The 23,431-nt window shown below is 35.6% G+C and overlaps 1 protein-coding gene and 1 long non-coding RNA gene across 6 annotated transcripts in view; both read right to left on the minus strand.

The window, feature by feature from the left end:
• The window catches only part of Eip93f (Ecdysone-induced protein 93F), a 143,666-nt gene extending 138,046 nt beyond the window's left edge, over positions 1 to 5,620 (minus strand). The window contains exon 1 of one of the 3 annotated variants that reach the window (XM_072903796.1): positions 5,209 to 5,620. Coding sequence is in view for 1 of the 3 variants with exons in the window: in XM_072903797.1 (XP_072759898.1) it covers positions 3,411 to 3,433 (23 nt within the window). In the remaining 2 variants the exon portion in view is untranslated. Of the gene's footprint in view, positions 1 to 3,410; positions 4,253 to 5,208 lie in introns of those variants that run through there. The other 2 variants (XM_072903797.1, XM_072903795.1) reach the window with 2 other exon arrangements.
• A 3,205-nt stretch (positions 5,621 to 8,825) lies between these two features.
• The window catches only part of LOC140672008 (uncharacterized), a 178,858-nt gene continuing 164,252 nt past the window's right edge, over positions 8,826 to 23,431 (minus strand). For 2 of the 3 annotated variants that reach the window (XR_012047816.1, XR_012047817.1), the window contains one exon: positions 8,828 to 10,867. This is a non-coding gene — a long non-coding RNA (uncharacterized lncRNA). Of the gene's footprint in view, positions 10,868 to 23,431 lie in introns of all 3 variants that reach the window. The other variant, XR_012047818.1, reaches the window with a different exon arrangement.

Raw genomic sequence — 23,431 nt, forward strand, 5'->3', positions numbered from 1 at the left:
TGTCACCGATTAAAACCGATGACCCAATATTTCACCGAAAATTAATAAATAGTTCATTAATTTTTAGTAAAAACACATTTTGCTCCTTGTCCCATTAATTGTGACAATAAAATTTGATTAAAAAATCAATAATAATTGTACATATTCGCAACATATGATTTAAAAAATGTTTTCATCTATTCTTTTTATTCTTTTATCTATTTATTTCTTTTTATCTATATTGTTATTTCTTGGCAGAAGCCTCACACATTGATATCTGGAATAAAACATATATACCCAGTATTTAAAAATTCAGTATTCAAAAATTATATATATATGATATTTTTATTGTTCTTATGATTTGATAACTCACAAAAAATGAACAAGACTCTTGGTCAAAAATTTATATATTTCTTTCGACAAATTATATTGCTATAAATTTATCTCAAGTAATATTATAATGTAACACGTATTTTAAAATAACATTGATTGAAATAGCCACTAAATAATTTGCTATAACTGAACTCATGAGACTGTTCACTACTTTTCAGTGATAATACATTGATTCTATTTAAGAGAATAAAATACCAAAAAAAGTATTGTTTCAAGTCTCAAATAAAACGTACTTTATTTGTATCACATAATAATGACGTTGAAAGAAGTTTCTTTAATTTTACAAAGTCGGATACATGTTTTGTATCCGCAAAAATAGATGTATTAAGTATTTCAGGATTGCCTCTGTCTTTGTCTCTCTTACTTTCAATGAAACCTCTATATGTATAAGAATGTTCGTTTCGATCGTCTCGATCGAATCAACTTGTGTATTTGCGTTTTGCTCGTCATACATTATCTGCAACCGCAGCAGGGATGATGAAAGAGCCAAGCACTTCATTAAGAAACAGACGTACGATTCTACCACGGCCGTTGATCTCCATTGTTTACGCGCGTCGGCTATTTAAACGGGAATTGAACATCTCGAACTAATTGTAAGATAGCCTTGCTTTCCGTGTTTGTCCGTAAATTAATCGACACTCACTTACTTTCGAGACGCTCGTCTACGTCATTAAAAATCACATAGACAAATTAAAAATTTTTGCTAACTCGTCGACTATAATCTCGCTTTTCCTTTCATAATCTTTATAAGTATTCTATATATATATATATATATATATATATATATATATATATATATATATATATATTACGTGTGTGTGTATATACATATATTTATCTGTAGAGATATAATTATTTGACATGATTAAAGATCATTAAATACATTCAAATTAATAATATTATTAAAAAGATATTGAAATAAATCTCTCTATGCCAACTGAGTAAAAATAGTGTCTCCAATCTCGTTTGGAGTTCATAAAAATTGCGATTACGCGTAGAGGAATAAAAATTGCGCGTTTATTAGCAATCGACATCGGATAATCCTCCGCGTACAATCTCCTGGCATCTCGTGTAGCCTGACAGTAAATCGCAGCAATCGCGACCCTACAAGAACCCCCCTTTACCGTACGTAGGCGTCTCGTAATGACTCGGTTTCATATACCAAGCTCCACAATAGATTTCACAACCGTTACGGCACATATAGCAGGAGGCGCGCGAGAGTAGTCTTATTGCGCGAGAAAAGTGATAGTTTGTAGCATTGCACTTGGTGTGCGCGGTGTGGAGGAGCTAATGCACATCTCGTTATCGTTTGGCTTTATCAACGGCAGCGGCAGCAGCGACGAGGTTTCATTGAGCCGAATGTCGAGTCAAAGCGACGCGACAACGACACTTTCAACAACGTCAACAACGGCGCAGACTCCATCGAGCCACTTCGAGAGACCGCTATCTGCAAACGGATTGATCCCCTTTAAAGCGTTCCTTGCCTTGCGTTCCTCTTTTTCTGCTTAATTCAAGAGCTTATCCGAAAAACAACGTATCCGTGGCATGGTGCATAATTTGTGTATTATCAATTTTTTATCCTTCAATCGTACCACTAAAGAATAATCATTATGCTTCTTCACTAGAACTTTTGTAAATTTTTAAAGCAATTTTTCTTTTACTTAAAATATTTAATTTTCATTTTGACCTTTTTTAGCATAATTTTATTATTTTTTTTTTTTTTTTTATTATTCTCAATAAACGTTCAACGTTTGTGATTCAACGATCATAAAATTTTTATCTTAAGCTACAGTTTTAGATATTGTACGTTATCTGTATTTAGCTTTGTAATATTGCAACAGATTGACGGTAGGTTCCTTTTTGCATAAGTATATCCAGCTATCGATAGAAAAACATGTTTGTTCACGTTAACAAGAATCATAAAGCAAAAATAAATCTGGATTTAGCTTCGTATTTTTTTTTGTCTTCAATCTCAATCTGATAAAACTTTGATTTGCATTTCTTTTACATATTTCCTACGCAAATCTACTCATATTTCCTATATATCTTTCCTTGAATGCATTAGAATTTAACGTAATAAAAAAATAACGTCTAATAATATTGTAAATAAAAAAACAAGTCGTTTTGTGCATTATTGTCGTAAATTGCAGCAGAAAAACTAGGCGCGAAACTTGTAGAGCGCAAAGTGCAAAGTAGACGCGAAGCATTAACGTATTTATCGATGAATCGAGAAGAACTTGCATTTGCCAAATTGCCAATTCACTTTACGCAAACTCGGCCAACTATCCAATACGCGAATCAACTTGGTTTAAACCTGCACTGAAGAATTTCAATCTTGCCGGGAGAAAAATTCTTATCTCGTGCAAGATGTTACGAAATACGGAATTTAGATAATCACTCGCAATGTTTCATGCCGAATCGCGTATCCCCACTGTGGGAAAATCGTGTAACACATCCTAAGTAAGCTGAATATATCTCGCCTATAATACTCTTTTAAGTGGTATCAGTTTATATCACTAAAAAGCAGTCAACAGTCGGATAGATTCAGTTATAAGTTATAGCAAATTAATGAAATCTCAATTGAAGGAATCAGTGATATTTTAAAAAATACCTCTTATTATATATATTATAATATTATAAGACAAATTTCTAACAATATATTTTTTTAAAGAAATATTTAAATTATGGATAAAAAAATCTCGTTCATTTTTTCGTGAGTTTATCATATCTCAAGAATGAAATAAATGTAATAGGTATAATTTTGAATACTTTACATTTTAATACTAATTCTACTTCATTTCAAATGTGAATGTGCTTCTCTAAAAAAATAGCAATCCAAAATAAAAAATGTAGAAAAAATTTTTAAGTTACATCTTGCAAAAATAAGTAATATAAAATATTGTAAAAATAAGTAAATATACTCGCAAGTAATTTTCAAATAAAATTTTGTACATCACTGCTTTAATCAGAGATATTTTTAATGATTTAAGAGAGTATGCTAGAAAAATTATAAAATAAAATTGCCATAAAATATTTACCGCGTTCCTCCTTTAACGCACATATGGTCGCAGTCTCTTATCTGTGCGTTCGGTCCTCAAATCACCGCTTCTTCGCTTCAGCTAGTCAAGGGTAAATCTTTTTTTGTCGTTGATCTTCACGTGATTTAAGACGTAAAATTCGCGCAATCGTGTTTTCTTTCGGCGAACTCGCGTTGATAATATTTGCGGGAACTATCGATCGCGAAATCGTCTGCGAGACCTGTCGCTCTAATTCACTGAGAAATGTTAATTCATTATATTCATAGATAGATTACACGTGGGCCCTTACATATCCGGTCGCAATCGTATTCTGAGAGTTTTGCGTCCGAGCGTCTCGGGTCACGATTCGGCCCGGGATACAGAAACGCAAACGCGTTTCAATATTGCTTAATTGCACTAATCACTCGTGAACCGAATCTTACGACCTCTTACGTAATCGAGAAATTCGATATCGGGAGAGAACGCGCGGCCACCTATTGTTACAAGCTGATCGCTCGCGCCAAGTGCCACGAATCGCACGAATCGGCGAGGTATATCATTCGCGATATCGATCAACGACAATTGCCGAGAGAAAGAGAGAAAACTCTCACGATCGCTTCCAATAATCCCGACCTCGATGATTTGCGAATACGCACTCCACCAACTCGGCGAAAGATCTCGAACGCGAGTCCCTCTCGATCCGCCTAATCCAGGAGGTAACGATTCCAAGTCGCGTCGATTATCAGCGTTTACGCCGTGCCATTCGCTACTGCTATTGCCACGATGTCGGGAAACACACACAGGCGTATATATATGTGCACACATGTATGTACACGACATGTACACTTTCGATGAACGGGAAAACGTTCGCGTTACGATACGACTGTGCGTCTATTATACTTTCCGCGAAAGTGGACGCTTAAGCGAGCGAGCGAGCGAGCGCGCGCGCGCGCGCGCGTTTGACACTACACACACTGTTAAGACCGCGCGGGAGGAAATCTCGGTGTGCGTGTGCAGAAAGTGCACTTTAAGTACAGTCCGCGAAGCCGATTCGCCAGCTTTGCTCAAAGTGTCTCTGTTTCGCTGACTCGGACAGCATGTTGTTCCGTACTGGCCGTCTGCACGTTCCGTGCATCCAGATAACACCCGTCGATTCACTAACCTACCTCACTCCACCGCTACAGGGTGGTCCAAATTATGCGCGCCACGCTTCGCCGAGCTCGCTCGAGAGCCGCGAAGTGTGCGTTTAAACGTTTTACCTTACACCTTGACAATTAATAAAATGATCGATTAAAAGTGTCGTTTTCATTTATTACACTGTATCTAAATTGTTTCGATTTTTCTATCAAAATGTCAGGCCAAATTTTTGAAAATAGAATTATTTTCTTTATTTATTATTTATCTAATATATTTATTATTCGAAGGGAAAGAAAATATTTTCACGCAAAAAGTCAAACTTAACGCGGGATGAGAATTATAATTATTATATTTTTGTAGCAAGCTCCTCCTTCTCACATTAAGATCAAAGTACATTTAACATCACATTAATTGTCGCGGTAAAGTGTATGTCAAAAAAAAAAACGACAGATGAAATATATTAATGATAATTGATTTTTTATAATTTCTGTGCAAAGAGTTTAATAAATAAAGTAAAAAGGTTGTTTGATTTCGATGATAAATCATGGCCTCGCGTTTATTATTCTCGCATGAAATATACAAAGACAAAACATGACACTAACGGATTAACAAGTAGATCGAAGAATTATCTCTTACATGCATCAACAACATTTACCAATGTATAATAATCACGTTTACTTACCGACAGACGCGTTGCCACTTTTTTCCGCTACTACTCCCCTCTCGCTCGTCTCTGGTACCCCTCGTTGCACTTCTGCTTCGAAAAACGATAATAGAGCATCCTCGTGTATACGTTATATCCACTTGCGTACATTATAACGCGTTTCACTCACACAACTGACAACAAGACTTTATAAACTCACTCAATTACTTATTCACTCTCGCGAGCCGCGAAGAAAACTTTCGAGACCCGCCATATGCAATGACACCGGGATTATCTCTCGATGCCGCTCGATTTAGAGGACGCGTTATAAACGACAAATGCACCGAAACGATCGCCCGCCGTTCAATTCGTCATTCCTGACACTCGACTGCGTATGTACACGAAATACGCATTCTTCGATAAAAGACGACGCGACACGCACAGACATACATGTACGTCGCGATTCGACTCTGTCCTTGCGCTAGCGCGCGACGCGACTGAAACGATTACGGAAAATTTAGGAAGGTTCGGCGGGGAAGGGTAGGGGAGGAGGGGGGGGAGGGAGGAGGACGGCACGCGTACGCTTCGCCGAACGTCTCGGCGCGAGAGGCGTCCTTCCCAGGAAAAGCCGCGAAGCGCGCACACACAACAGCAACATATCCCTCCCGCGATATAAAGGTAGATAAAAAAAAAAAAAAAAAAAAAAAAAAAGCGAGGCGCGAGCGACACTCTTTCGAGGCGAAATAGAAACTCCACTCTTGTAAAAAGCCTACGTAAGTCGATTACACGAAAGTGTCGAAATATGTTCGCGTGAGATGTACAATACGACGGCAGCAGCATATCTATCGGTATATAAAATTGTGTGAGTATTATACACATTTTGTTGATATATGTGTATGTATGTCTTAATTTATATGTACAAAAACAATAAAAGTCTGGTTAAATTGATTCTCTTCATTTTGCAGTTGATTAGTCTAATAATTATTTATTATATTTTTCGAAGAGGTTTGACAGCCGCGAGTGATTTTATTCGTTTAATATATTTTTAACATATTTTGACAGCTCTAATAAGTTCAATAAATAACTCCATGTAGTTTTATTCATTGGATATAAATTTTATATCTTTATTATTGAAACGTGAAAAAGATTATAATGTATAATATAACAATGAATGCCTATGATTAAAATAATTTATAACTACGTAGATTAAATGATATATTATGTTTATACTATTACTTTGTTATAGACAAATATTACAATATTTATCTTTTCAATTTTGGACTTAATTAAATAATGTATGACTAGCGCGAAATTATAATTATATGTATATGTATATAACGGCAAAAATAGATTATTTCTCGACACTGCTTAAATATATTAAAAGATATAAATACGGAAAGATAAGGAAAGATTCGAATAATGCTTGTGAAATGTCGATCGTTTTTCGACAGCGATAATTAAATAAAAATCTTTGTTTGGCGCAGCGAAAATACAACGTATTGAATTCGTTTCCATATAGAATACTCTTATTAACACGTTGAATAAACATGTTTATGATTTTAATAAATAATGATAAACATTATTTTTCTTGAACAGTATTTCTTTAAAACTTTGCAAAGAATGATAGAAAAATGGTAACGTCAGGCTTAATTATTGGAAATTTGAATAATAAATCCATTTCATTCGTAGCTTAATTTTCTCATCGATTTTCATTCGTCATGGTGTCAATGCGCACACAGTCTCGCTGTAACAAGCAGCGTAATTAAATGACGACACGAAATCTCGTGATCTTGCAGAATGCAAAAGACGTGTCCGTGTTAATATTGATCACGACACACAGCGTCGCAATTTCAACATTGCAAAACCTGCTACGAAACTAGTATATAATTGTTATCGAGGACTAATCTCGCTAATATGTTCTTGCTTTTTGTCCGTCGCATTTATTTATTCTTCTTCGACAAGAAAACTATTATCGTATAATTTTTATGATTTTTTTGCCTCATCTGATGCAATATTTTTTCTGAAATCTGTTGCGCTGGAATTTGCATGCGTGCCAAAGTCATTTTTGAGATAACATCTATGTATATTAAATGTATAGATAACATCTATGTATAATTGTTCGTAAATAAACATATAAACACAAATCAATACACACACACACACACATATTATATATATATATATATATAATCATTGATATAATTGTTTTAAAGACGCAGCAGAACTTTTACTATACATAATTTTAATAATTATATATATATATATATATATTAATTTATATATTTTAAGATATACTCTCTCTCTTTCTCTCTCTCTTCCTTTAGAATAATATATTTTAATAATATATTTTACGCGCGCAGTAAACGGTTTAATGTACATAATATTTTTTATAATATTAATATCTATATGTATATAAAATACTCATTAAATTACAATGTAGAATAGTCATATTGAAATTAAATTATATAATAAAATCTAACGTATTTCAATATTGAAAAATATTGAGAAACATTACTTTACAATATTTGAGAAATGCTAAAATCATGCTAATTATTAAATAATTAACCATATGTTATTAAGATTTCTTAAAGATTAATTAAAATGTACAATTTAGCAAGCTTTATATATATATATATATATATATATATATATATATATATATATATATATATATAAATTTCTTATACTGTCTTTACTTGTGTGATATTAATAATAACAATAAATGATTATGATATTATTAATAAAATTATTTTCTGTTTCCTATAAATTATTCTAAATTTTTATTCAGAAATGTTCTTCATATCGATCATTTTTCTGGAAATTTTAAACGATACAAGTGTATAACAGTCTTCGTGTTTTCTTGCTTCACTTATGTCTCTTTTCCTTTCGACAGTTTATTGACACTATATTGCCGTCGTATTAACGATTGCGTTCATTAATGACTGTATTTTTACAGATAAATTGGATTATCTGCGTCTCATGCAGCGTTTTGTCAAAGGATTGACAATGAGACTGCAACGGTAAACATAATGATGTGGCTATCCCTGCTTCTTTTCCTCCGCAATTAATAAAGATATTAACCATTTTATCATCGCACTAAAATTGCTGTAATATCGTTATCGAGGTTCCCGATACATACAATTGTATATCCATTTTATCGAGTGCAACAGAAACTTGAGAATTCTTCAAGAAGTAGAGTGAAATGGAATCGGTTACGCATACGGTTTACTCATCAAAAGTCAATGAGATAGTGAAATGTACATGTTGCAATATTTATAAATACAATCATTTTATGTAAAACAAGTCTAGTCTTTTGATAAAGTATTGAATATCTATAAACATCCTTCTATAAAAATTCGATGCCTTATCAAAAAGCTATACTTGTTTTATGTAAAATGACTGAATTTATAAATATTGCAACATATACAATTCGCTATCTCGTCGACTTTAAATAAGTAAACCGTATGTATAACTTATTTATACATTTCGTATTTATATATTTCATATATATATATATATATATATATATATATATGCAACTTATAAATGAAAATATAATGCAATTATATATATATATATATATATATATATATATATATATATACTAACAATAAAAAGCTAATATAATAAAACAAAATCAGAGTCTTGATAAATAAATTGACAGTAATAACAATTTATTCAAGATGTGAAATTAAAATTTTACTTAATTTCGAGATTATTGATTTTTCACACGGATTTAGTCCAAACTCGCGTATACATTTTCTGAGACAACGTGTAGTATCGCATGTATTATTATTATTATTATTATATATACAAGTGTTTTATAACGCGTGCCTGGCGCATGTGTGGCTGAAAAAGAAGAGCGAGCCAGGCGTTTGAAGACGCTCTCTCTCTCTCTCTCTCTCTCTCTCTCGCTCTAATACTTTTCGCAAATAATGCAACTGACGTTCGGCTCGCGAGCCGCTATGACACGTGCGCAAAAATACGTACCCGCTCTTGTCTTGTCCCCCTCCTCCCTCCTATCCCCCTGGTAAAGTTCCCTTACCGGCGAGCATCGCTCATTAAACAAGGAGAACGCGTTATCCATCCTTGGGTTAAATTATCGATACGACGCGACGCCACCAACGTCGCATACTGATCGTCGTAAGCCAGATTAATGGAATTCTATTGGGAGCACAGACGCGGCCGCGTCGTTGGCCGCGCGTCCGGGAGATGCGACCTTATCAGCGCGCTATTTCGGTGGCGGATGATAACGTCACTCGAAACGCGCGTCGACCACGTTGATCCAGCCCGCCAGGGCTGCCAGGTGCAGATCCTGAGTTCTGCCGTGATAAAATCTGCGCGTTGAAATACATAATGCTCTTTTGCAGCGACTGCAGTCTCGTCGACTGACGGAAACAAGGCCGAGACAAGGTTTCCGAGAATCCGCCGCTGATTATAGAACTGATTGTTTTATAATCTAAGACTACGTGGATGTGACCCAAAAAACGGATTTAAAAAAAAACTTCAATCCGTCTGATCCGCCGCGTCTTTTTGCATCCCGCGATCGATCGCGTGACGTATATAATTAAGTGATTAAGGAGTTTGATATGACTCTTCATATAAAAATATAGATTTATATGTAAGATAAAACAATGCATTTGCGTTTAACTTGTGTAATCTTATCTTGTTACGTTGTGGAAGAAGGAGGAATATTAATTTTCTCGCATGTCGCGAAAAATTAATTTACGAAACTCACGCGGCGTGTATTATTATCATAAAGTACATATTTTTCAGGTCCTCCTCGAATCGAACGCTGAGATATTTGAATTTAATATTAGCCTCATTGTCAGTATAAAGTATTGATATTAAAATGTTTTTTTCGATTAATAGGCTTACGTCAAACTTTTGCATTTTTCCGAAAATGTTTATACTTATTTTATTCACGCGCGATTATGTCATATCGTAGTCTAAGATAACGCTTTTCGATGAGGATTTATATAATATTTGTTCTATGAAAACGTACAACAAAAATATTCTCCTTTTAATACAATATATTACTTATACAAAATTAACTGGACATTGAACACTTGTGATTAAACCGAATCTGTATTTCACGAACATTTTCGCTCTCATATTTTTCACATAAGTAAATTAAATGAATACAGTTTGTTATTATGTCGCACAGACTCGTTAATTTAACATGACATATAAAAAGAAAGCTCGAGTATGTTGCCATTGCTCGCTCGTCACGCAAAAGGGCGATCAACGGAAGAAGCAACATTAAGAGCAGATCTCAGGAATAGCGGTTCAAGATTTCAGGAACGAACCGTAATCATAAATAATGTAGCGATGATTATGCAAGGATATAACAATAAGGAAGTTTTCAATTTAGTGTTTAACTCTTTGCACAATCGTCTTTCTGTCATCTGCATAATTTTGATATATCGAGAGAGACCGTTCGCTTCAATCGTCTCAAAATAACATCGTTAACGATAAATCAATGTTCTGGAATCTATGTACACACTTATCTATGGTACCTTATTTTCGCGCAAATAGCTGAAAACGAGAAACTGGTTTTTCAACTGATGCGTTCCATGCGTTTAGTTTCCTCCTCTCTTGACATTTCGCGATTGCAGGCATTTCAATCTCGTTTGTCGCGCTTGTCCAAAAATAGATTCGTGTTTTTCTTCGGTATTTGGACGACAAAATCTGGAATCTATAAACATGAGAAAATTAAGGTTAAAAATGGGAGCAAAATTTCGACTCGAGATGTACACGTGTGTATGTTAATCATTAATAGTCACATTTACAAGCTATCTAAATTATCTGTATATTTTCTATAAGATAGTAGCTTCGAAGAAAATTTAATTGATTTCTGGATTCTTGAAAGAAAAGAAGGAGGATTTATATTAATATATAATAAGTACGTAATTATTAATAAATAATATATAAAAATAATTTTCTAGACCGTAGTGCACGTAACAGACACGAAAAACTGGAAGCAACTCGAGACAAATATCCGAAAGCCGATGGGTTGCAAAAGACGTTACGAAATTCCGTTGCAATGATCGAGGGTTATCGTGCCGATATGCTCGTTCGATATGCACACCGATCATAAAATCGCGATAACATTTTCGACATGAATCATATTTCTCTTCTCGGAGTTACTTGCCACACGTATGTGAGGTAAGCACGAATGAAAGATTCGCTTCTGAAATCCTTGGTCGAATTTTTTCTCCTGCTTTTGATCTCCATTTTCGATTTACTTGAAAAGTAGTCAGATCATTCTTCTTTGAAACTATTTAATCTTTCTATTTAATCTATCTATGCTGAAAGCTCTTCTTTTGAACCTCTATAAGTGGGAAACTGTTTACTGTCTATTTGAGTTACAAAGAAAAAGTTCAATTTCTTTATAAATTAAATTTATCGAAATTCTTTCTAAAATCTGTAAACGTGAGAAAATTGAAGTTGAAAATCGGAGCAAAAAATTTCGATTCGGAATGATATACACGCGATATATATATGGGTATCTATCATTAATAATCACATTTAAATTATATCTGTATATCTTCTATAAAATTGTATTAGCTTCGTGAAAAATTTATTAATTTTTAGATTCAATTCTTAAATAATTTAACACATTGATTCAAAGTTAAACATATTTTTTTACACCTCGCGGCCCCGAGAATATTCAAATCCATACGTATACAACATCGACAATTAATGCGCTAACAATAAGCGGATTTTCACAATCTTATTGACGATCACACATCAACGCACTTCTTTTTTCCATCATTCATGCATCTGTGACAGATGCAACGTGTATTGGACATATGATGCATACATAGGGTATATTTTGCGACAAGCGTCTAGACTTGCAGCGTTTGTTTGTTTCAGGGAAGTCCCCGAACGTGTGTCTTAAATTCAGCTTGATCACGTCGCTCTCGTTTCTCCGACACTCGTCGAATGTCGTGTCTGAATCGACCGATAGCGACCGGCCTCGCGCGCACGTATAAACGGGGTAAACGAACTCTTTGTAGCGAACACGGAGAGGGAGGGCGTGGGGGAGGGGGGGGGAGGGGAGGGGGAGGGGGGCACCGAATTGCGAGCCCAAAGTGCATCCGACGATAACGGAGACCGATATTATGCTCGTTTCGCAGCGACGTATCCGTTTCGTTACGTGTCGCGCAGTTTGCTTGCGCGCGATTGTTAAAATTTTGTTTAACGTTGTCCTGTAATGCGATTTGTCTGAATAGCGATTTATCGATTTATATTAATAACAACATCTTCTTTATGCAAAATATTTTTTTCGTACTCTATATATTTTCCTTCTTTCATCATAAATTGTGCGTACATTTTTAATTCCTTATCATTTTGCATGTATTTTTAATAGAGTTACAATTTTATTTGTCAGTAATGTAAATTTATAGATTTCTGTTGAATTATTGTACTTATAATTAGTATTAATAGAAAAAAGTCTATTATTAAAATATTTTGACATGCAATATAATGAGATAAAATTTATAATGATATCACGCAAAATACTGTGACCGATTTAAGATGGAAATATTCGATATAATAATAAATTAATGTATGTATTTTCGTATTTTTGCAATTTATTGTTCAATGAATAAGATATGTAAAATAATGCAAAATAATGTAAAATAATAGCGCGCCGTTAGAAAATCTCCGCATTGTGTAAATACTTATGCATTTTATTTGATAAACTTTGCATTGTTTAGTAATATCAATAAACCAAATCCGCGATGGTGGTGCGAGGCATTGCCTAATATAATAGAGGAAAATATGAATGGTGGGAACCAAGCAGAGAAGAGGTATAAGCAGGTAGTGGGTACGAAACAAAGCGATGTTTTGCATTCGCTGCCTCGCGTAATAATTACAATCAATTCACTCCGAGAGCGTAACGAGAAACGCCGGGCGTTGTATATGTGAGTTGCCCGTTAAAATTTACGGCCAGACAATATTCATTGATATTATATGATATTAAAATTTATGGAATATAATATGTTTTACACGCGAAACACGGGACATTTTGCGCGGCTCTAATTGGCTAAAAATCATCCATTCCCTCGAATTTTAATGAAAAACATATTTAACGACGTAAATAAATGTATCGCGTAATACCATACGCATTATTACGGTCGCATTGTTTGCTTCTTATTACCGATAACATTTTTACGCGCGATCAAATTCCACAGTGATTGTGCCTCAATTTCAAAACCCAGAGGGTTCTCGCAATACAGGGTTTTTATCTATCTCGTGAAACGCCGTATATAACTTTAGATATATTGATTTATCGAGATTTTTATCTCATTCTACACTTATTGGATTATCCTCTATACCAGCATTATATGAAAATTCAATTATTATTCTAAATTATATTATATACCATTTTTGGATATAAAGCGAAAATTGCATGATACGCGTCACGAGAGAGGGGGAGATAATTTTATTTAAATGGCGAAAAATACAATATCCTTTTGCTATTAACCAAAAATCCGGGAAAATGCCAATTATTATCAAATTGCATTATAAAATAACTCTGTTAATGTACTCTTTTTCACAAAAATTAGCGACTATTTAAATTAGATTTGAAAGAAACTAAACTAACTTCGTCCGTTGCATAAATCTTGTGCAAATAAAATAGGATAAAGATTTATTGAATATTTCATCCTATTTTTAAATCTTCTCTTCTAATTATTTATATTATACATATATACATATACACATTTATCGTATATGTGATATCACCATTAAGTTTCGCTTCTAAATACAATTTATGTCCCAAATGAATAAACCAATTTATTTGATTAGGAAATATAAATAGAGAGAAAAATAGAGACGACCAGCCTCTCTGCTCATTACACATCCGGCCGATGCTGTTTCACCGAGGGTGAAACGCGAACTAGAATCTCGTCAATTCGCATCTACCAGCTAATCAGACGAGCGAGTCGCCGCGCGTTCACGGCTTTTCAGCACATATATACCGGTCATCCAGGTTAAGGTGTCATTCGAGGCCCCATTACTTATCGGACATTCCTCTGGTACGACCAGATGAGCGGAGGAGAAAGAAAGAGAGAGAGAAAGAGAGAGAGAGAGAGAGAGAGAAATCTCGATCCGATCACGCGCCAGAGCGTCGATACCGCGTCGACGACCTGGAAATTCTCGAGCGAAACTTCTGCGAACTCGCACGCAGCCACGTGATGGTGTTTCCGTGATTCGGCGATAGCTTAATATCAACGGCCAACGAACGATTCAGACGCAACAGCGATACTTCCGATCGAGCTTTTCGATCTTATCTACTACTACCGATTGTACATTGCAAGTGGTCTCACGCTGCGAAACCGCCGGTCGTTTCGAAATCCCGTCGCGCTCGTATTAGTGATGGCGAAACCCGTTGGTATAGACCTACTTTACGGTGTCACGCGGATAATTGCATAATTAAACCCTTTTTTTCTCTCCTTTCTTTCCTGCCGCCGTGTTTGTACGGGTTAGTATATACATAAGAGGATCTGAAAGTTTTTTTTTTTCGACTTTTTTAAAATTTTCTAATCCCGACTATATTGAAAAAAATTGTTTTTATTAATTCCTGCATTTAAAAACAAAAACAAAAAAAAAAAAAAAAAAAAACTAAAAACTATCAGAGACTTCTAACAATAAGGAAAAAACTAAGAGAAGGAGATAGATTTGTGATTTCAATTTATTTGAAACGAAAAATTCTACGCGATAATTTAGTTAATTTAGCTTACGTTATGTACATTCTTCTTGTGATTACTTGTCCCACTAAGAAACGTCATAAGTTGAATGAAATTGCAAATGTTTTTTATCGAATGCACTTTGCCGGATTGGCCGGCTTTCATCGCACGAGAGTTAATGACGCAGAGTGTCAATATTTTTTTAAAGAAATATCTTATCGTAGTTTCGAAGAAATACCAAGTAAATATAACAGCGTGTGAACGCGGTATAATTTGACAGCGCGATATAATTGCTCGATAACGTTTTAATTAATCGGACGATTAATATCTCGAGATAAAAGACTTATTCTTCTTATCTCAAGCGATATCATATTTTCAGATGTTTACTCGATGAAAGAAGCAACTGTTACGAAATAATGACTTTTTTTTTTTTTTTTTCACTCTCTTCCAAAAGTAAATACATACTCTTCGACGTCGATTCGGCGCCGAAAATCGAATAACGGCGGCGGGATTATATATGTCGGTTTCCATTTCCGGGGAAAAAAAAAACTCGCCATATGTGTTCTCATCGATACGATAGAACGGACCCTTCGGCAAGGGTCGGCGAGGTACGGAAGAGAAGCATTAAGGATTCGAGGAGCCGGACGTCTGTGCAGACCAAAACGACCAAGCCTCCTCGGTGCAAAATGAAGGAAACGCGTTCTCGCGGTGAGAACGAAAAAGAGGAAAAAAGAAACCGCGGGCGGGCGGCGGGCGGGGGGGGAAGAGAGGGGGAGAGGAGGAGGGGGAGGGGAGGAGGGGAGATAAAAAGGAAAAAGAAACGTCGAATCGCCTTGCCTATTTCCAAACGGTTTCTATGCTCGTCAGACGGGTAGTAGGAGGTCCTTCTCACGATATGGACGCCGGCCGCCAGTCTCTCTCTCGATTGCCGCGAGAGTGAGATAACCGGAATACAGGTTTCTGCGGATAGAGTTGTGCCGTGACGACGCCGCGGCGGGACGGGACGGGACGGGACGGGATGGGATGGTAGGGGGTATACCGGTAGAGATGCTAATGTCGGCCTTGTGCCAAATACCCGTACTCCTGCTGCTCGTGTGCATGCGTATGCACGCGCGCGCGCGCGCACATATATGGTAACATACATATACATATGCGATGCACACCACGACAGAGAGCGGAGTGCATCGAAACCGCATCGGTTCGTCCGCGCGCGTCTTTTGACGCTGATAAGAGACGCTGAGAAGTAGTGTGCAGTTATCGTTCATCGTATATCAGTCACTCGTTTGAATTTATATGAAGCTCTAATTGGAATAATCTCTATATACAGTATAAGCTGTAAGCTAGTATGCTTATCTTTGCTCACGAATTTGTAGCTCATTGTTTTAATAATATTTTTGAGAGGTAATCTTATATTTTAGCCAGAGAAATTTGAAATGTCTTTTTAGGATAAAATCACTTTCATTTTTTTATTGTTAAAAAATAATGTTTATAAATAGATATATTTAATATTTTATATGTTTAATAGATATATTTTATATTTAATTTGATATTAGATTAGCATATATTATAAAAAATAAAAAATGTGTAACAAAATTTAATTTATTTATTTTATCAGCATTTTATATCAAATGGAGGGAATACATTGTATAAATTTACTTCAACATATAAATTCAATTTAAGTATGAATTTCAAACAATTAGAAAATGTAAACAGTTTGTGATATATTTTTCATGGACTTTATTAAGAAACGAATGCCGTACAATGTAATATTTATCATGCATGCATGTGTATTTTTATAATCAGAATCAGTAACACCGATCGAGTCTGCTATAAATGTTGCAAGAAATTGATTTTTTGAACTACATATATCACTTGCGGAGGTAGTGGATGAATAATATACTCATTTCGAAGCGAAAGTGTATGTAAATAAAACGGGACTTTTTGAAACGGCCGAGAGAGAAGTATTCAAGAGGATTATCATTATGGTAATTTTAAAACGGGAGGAATTCTGTTCAAGAAACGTCTCGCGCGTGCCGTTCTCTTGATGTGTTCACGACGTGTAATCCGTGAAAAAAAAAAAAAAAAAAAAAAATACATTTCCGCTGACCGTAATAGCAATCGACGCTTGTTACCACCCTAAGCTCGTGCAATTTTAATCGGGTTTTTTTTTTTTTTTTTTTTATGGAAACACATTCTCGCTCCATTCACCTTGGATACTTGCGCTGCCTGATCGAGTCACCGCGATCTCCAAACAAACAAATTGTATCAGTCTGGCTGAGAAATTGAAAAATCTGATGTAACGCGATAATTCGTAATCTTGGCAAGAATCTTATCCTCGCTTTCTTCTAAAGAAAAATTATGGTATAGAAAGGAGATATATTGCGCGATAAGATAGATTCTTTAAATACTAAAATTAAACGATAGTGCGTTTAGAATTATAATAAACTCTTCAAAAAGTATGTAAGATTAGAATAGTCTATTTCAGTCCGCTTACTTATAATCAGATGACGTGCTTCAGACAATAATTTAAATCAGTATTTACATCACAACGTCTATCTGCATAATGGAATAAATTATTACTCGACAATCAATTCAAGCAAATTGATAATAATTAATAATTATCGCATTTTATTAAACGTCTGTTTGGTTTACGTATATGTGTAAAAAATATAGATTACTATCAATAATATATTATCATAATCATAGCTTTAGAAAAAAAAAACACTACAGATAAATAGACTATAAATACTCAACGCTGATTGTGAGCTCAATTCTTACTCTAAAGAGTTTAATAAATTTTCTTCAAGAACTTAATACGATTAGACTTTTGTATCGCTGGAGCCAGTGATTAAATCAGAGCGCGAGAATATGAGATTAACGGAGGTCGCAGCCGGATGCATATCCCGACGTACGTATGTACATATTTCCGTGATTTCGTCATTCCGGCAAAAACCTTGAATTACGTAAACGAGAGACGAGAGAGATTCGAAGGGGAACCTGCAGGGAGACTGCAAAAGACAGTTGTGTTTCGCGAGGCGAAAAAAAAAAAATCGTCATTGTCGTCGATCGTGACTGTCGATCGAGCGAGCCGACTGCATATCTCCGATCGGGATTGCATCGCTCCGGTCTGAGAGTGCAAGAAAGAAGGTTAGACCGGGCCGTGCGTTAGGCACGACGCGAAAATCACGTGAAAAACTGGCTGTCCTAGAAACGGACCGGCCAGTCAGTGGCACAAACCGCTCCTGCAGTGCGCACGCATATACGCGTGTACGATCATTGAGACGCATTATCTGTCTAGCGCAGCTCGAGGGGAGGGGCTCAAAATGTGCGCCGAAGTCAGGTCTTCTGGCGAGCCGATCGAGTGTCTCTTGCAACTCTCTTACGCGAGAACTTCTTGCCATTTTCTTTTTTCCTTCTCGATCGTTAACTATGCGCGAGCCATACGATTCGTATCCAATAATATTCGAACGGTGAATGATCAGCTGACGTTTAAGCGATGGCATTTATTTTCAATTTATTTTATTGCAGTCCCGTCAAATTTTTATTTTACGGGAACAGAATCCATAAATGGGAAATTTGTCATAAAAACGATGTAACAACGCGTCGCGAATAACTTTGTTTATTACGCTTTACCGCCGTCTTAATGATAATTTTTAACTCGACGGCTCGCTTCTGCCATAAAGTATCGCGATTAATTAACCACCGCAGCCTTATTGGCCATGCATACTTGATTTAATCGTAATATAATACCGTCGTACATCGCTCTCGGGGTCAAAGAGGCAAGTGTATACCGTGTTACGCTTTTCTCTCTTACGACTCGAAAGTAGGTGCTCGCCGGTTGCGATAAAATCGTAGAAAATAACCTTTGAGTGACTGGTTTTCTATCGGCTTCTAATATCCCGTGCCAATCTTCCCGGCAATCGCATTGCGAAATGCCCTTCGAGGGGCCGCGCGTCCAATTTCTCGAAAGCGCTTCGTAACATTGTGATTCGCCACTCGACCTAGTCTCCGTTTCATCGGGCAGATCGAAACAGATTGGCGTCCCGTGGCCGCGAAAACGTCTTCTAAGAGCTCTTTGCAATCGAATTACGATGTCATCCACCGGTACATTTAGAAGAATCTATTATAACTTATTATTGTGTTAATTCTAGCATGCACAGAAAAAAATTAATATCAAATTAAAACTTATACACTTTAATTAACGCAATCATGTTCATATAAGCAATAATATATAATCTTCTTAGAAGAAGATTTCATAATTTTCAATTTCAACACTATTATAATTTTATTTTAATATTATAATAGTCATCTCACACACACACACACACACACACAAGAATGTAATATTATTATCTTGATTTTATTATAATATTTGATTTCAATATATTATTTGTCTATCCAACGTTTTTTTATTCATAAAAATTATTCTTGAATAACAGACTATATCTTGCTTGATAGAAAAATGACTACTTATATCAGATGTCATCGAACAAGCAATTTATATATTTGTTTAGTTATATATATATATCTTATTTAAAGATTTACAGGTCAAGAATAAATTTTCTATTCTTTAAATAAGAATATTGATTTTTTTCTGTCTAGATTTCCTTACGTCAATGTCATTAAATATTTCAGAATTGAAAAAATTGTACATAATTAATCGTTTAAGTTTTTGAAATACAAAACATTCAATTATATATTAGATTATTTTTAAAATTAGATTTGAAATAATGTATAATATATCTTGAAGGAAATTCAATTTTTTTCATAAATCATTCTTCAGTATATCTAACCTAGGCTAACAATATCAGTATATGATGTGAATAATTTAATCAAGTTTTTCCTATTACGATATTTTCCACAAATCATTTATCAATGCACTTTATGCGCGTACATTTGTATCTTAATTATCACTTCAGCAAGATTGTCGCATCGTTCCATGTATCGGTCGTAAATAAAATCTTGATTGTATAATTCATTATTTTAGGAACTGCTTTGAACGCGCTAGAGTATCAGAAATCTTTTTATGTAACATTTTTATAATTGTTTTACTGTAAAAATTCACACAGTAAGATAAGTTAACTTGATACCGAGAAATCATTTTTTTCCGCAAAATTATACAACTTGATACGTTACATATTTAAAAGATCTCGAACTTATTGCCAACGCATTTATTATTAACGACGGATAAATGTGAACTTTGGTTCCGAATTAAAAATCAATCGCGAAAAAAAAAGTATGTGGAACTTACGCGGAAACAGTGTCTCCTTGGTAAAGGAAGCCTGTCGTCATTGGATCTAGAAGTGCATTTATATACTGCACTTATATACTTTTCTGACTCAATTCGTTAAATTTCTCAAGCGATTCCTAGTGATTGTCCTTCAAGGCGATATAACATGCGTTTAGCACGTCGACTAGATCACGACGCGATTACAGGAGGGAGTTATTTTATAATTAGTTGCGAGAACCTATGAACTTTAAACGCCCGTTGTGTTAAGACCTCGATAACGGAATTGTAATCATTTTCCGATTAAGAATGAAAAAGGATGTATCTTTTAATATCTGAGAATTATATGCTGGCTGATTTACAAAAAATGAAATATTTATTCGCGTAGAAGTAAGATGTATGAATATTAAATGACAGATTGCTTCAAGAGAATTTAATTATAAAATATATTACATATACAAGGTAAAATAAAATGTATATTTTTACGTATGCTTTTAATTTTCAACTACGATGTTTTCGACAAAGAAATGGATTTTTTTTCGCAGAAAAATTTAATCAAAAGGTATTTACTTATATGGAATATCTTTTCAATATACAAAAAAAATGAAGAAATTCTTAAAGCATCCAAAAAAAGTCGAAAAATTTCAAAATTCAATTTAATTATTTATAATGTTTTTATTTACAAAATTATTTGACAGCTAACGTGTACAGGATCAAGAAAGGCGATCCTTCCAGTTCTATATTCGAGTCTCGGGCTTGAATATTTCGCGGTCACACTTCAATATTCTCCGGATGGCGTCGCAAAAATGACGCGCAACGCGATAAATCCGCCGGAATGCCGATGGTTCGAGGGTACGGACAACGCATTAGAAATCGTCCTGCAATCGGCGCGCACGGATTTATTATGCGAATGCCGGAGGATCACGCAGCCGCGAGAGAGAGAGAGAGAGAGAGAGAGAGAGAGAGAGAGAGAGAGAGAGAAAGAGAGAGAGAGAGAGAGAGCGAGTAATAATCCTCGAGCATTCTCTAATGCGACTCGGGGGGAACCGGGCGGCCTCCAACAGCCTGAAATCGTCCCCCTTGTCCCCCGCGGTCCAGCCCGGCCCGCGGGCCCCCTTCTGCCTGTGGACCCTGCGTCCAGCCCCACTCTCTCTCTCTCTCTCTCTCTCTCTGCTTCACGCCATCTTGCCTAGACCGCGCTGCCGAATGCCATCTCACACACACACACACACACACACACACACACAACACACACTCGCACACATATACATATATACATGCACATGCCTCTAACGCGACAAAGAAACTTCTAACTCTCGTTGTCACGATTCGCCCGTCCCTTCCTGGCAGAGGGGCCTGCTGCCTCTCACTCGTTCATTCGCTCGTTCGGAAAGAAAGAGAGAGAGAGAGAGAGAAAGAGAGAAAGACAGGACGATCACTTCAAGGACGGCGCTCGCGCCGATCGATCAAGCCCGGCCGGATCGTTCACGATGTTCCAAGGAAACGATCCGTCACGGAAATTCAGAAATACTACCTACCTCGCGTCACGATGGAAGATACGTATCGCGAGAAGAGAGAGAGAGAGAGAGAGAGAGAGAGAGAGAGAGAGAGAGAGAGAGAGAGGGGGGGGGAATAGTGATAGAACTCGGGCCGCCAAACGGATTTTTTTTCCCTCCGCGATTTCAACGTTCTATCAATGTGAATAAATTAATTCCATAGACGGTAAAATCGAGATTCCATGCCCGTATTTATCTCGCGATTTTACCATCTGCTCTAATTTAAGGAAAGATACAATTATCGTCGAGGAAGCGAATGGTTAAAAAATAAACGACGTCATTTTTTCCCGTTTCCTTTAAGATTTGAATGTACATTACAGTATCGGCATATTTATCGATTAATGTGTGTTACATGATTATATTTCTGTTACATTTCCCGATTATATTTGTTGATAATTAACGGCGAACACACATCCAATGTTTGCCTGATGGATCGCGATTCATACACACCGCGAATAAATAATATCCTAGAGTTAATTAAAACAAGTAGTAAGAGTTTGTTTGTAAAATTGCGATATATACACACGCAATTATCATACCGATGAGGTGCTATAAATATCGGGGGTCAGCCCCGACGAGCACGTACTTCTGTACCGCATGTACCGCATGCAACTTACTGTACAGGGATCGCCGAGCTATACTACAGAGATACTCTGGGTACATCGTTTCTGTAGCCGGTCGTGTAACCCGTGATGAGACCACGCGTTAATTAATAATGCGATCATCGTCGCTTCCGGTATCAAGCGATGCAACAGTCGCCACCGCCACCGCCGTCGTCGTCGTGAGATGACGATCCGTCGACGAAAATGCCGTGCGCGATTCCGTTCGCGGAAAGAGAGAGAGAGAGAGAGAGAGGAGGATCGATCGATCGAATGAACGATATCGCCCACCTTTTTCTAGAACTCGGCGTAACGGATCGGAAATTATACGAGGGGCAATGCGTTCGCGCGATGGTAATATAAATGAGCGTGCTTAAGAGTGAACGTAAGACATTGCATCGTTGGCGCTTCCAACGGCGATTCCGAGCGAGAACAAAAATGGTAGAATTATAATCGTTAGGCGAGAGCGACAATTAACATTTCTGTTGCAATCTTATGCTAGTCAAACATGATGTCCTTTAATCAACATACAATCGCTCGACATCATCATTTTCCTTCTGCTCTTTTATTTCTTTATATTTTTTTTTTTCTAATTTCGTAAAATTATTTTCTTTTCATAAAGTACAGGTGTGAAAAAGAGGATATAATTTTATTTCATCAATTTGCTTCTAATAATAATAATATTACTCGTAATTTTTCTCTTATTCTATGTTTTTTGCAGAAATATTATTTGCAAAGTGTCATTTCGCGCGAGCCAAAATATGGATCAATATAACTGTCTCAGAATTCTATAATGTAATTAATATTATATTATAAATGGAAAAGTAGCAACTGCCATTTATCTCATTTTAACTCTTTTTGTATATGCACGATTTTATACTTTCATTGATTTCTAAAACAATAAATTTTGAGAAATGATACAGATTGGGATTATTAACACAGTGATTGGATAAAAAAATGAATATGTATATTATACATGCAAAATATATAGCTAGCATATAAAATATATAATATAAATATATAAGATATAATATTAATAAATTCATTGGAAAAAATTTACATATAAATTATATAAAAGTTGTCTATTTCTATATATATTATAAAAAGTATATAGCTAGAAAAGATTTATATATATATATACATACTGTATGTGCTATTTTATGCAATATATAATATTTATAA

Source organism: Anoplolepis gracilipes, chromosome 12 (genome assembly GCF_047496725.1).
Source record: "Anoplolepis gracilipes chromosome 12, ASM4749672v1, whole genome shotgun sequence".
In the NCBI taxonomy this organism is placed as follows: Eukaryota; Metazoa; Arthropoda; class Insecta; order Hymenoptera; family Formicidae; genus Anoplolepis; species Anoplolepis gracilipes.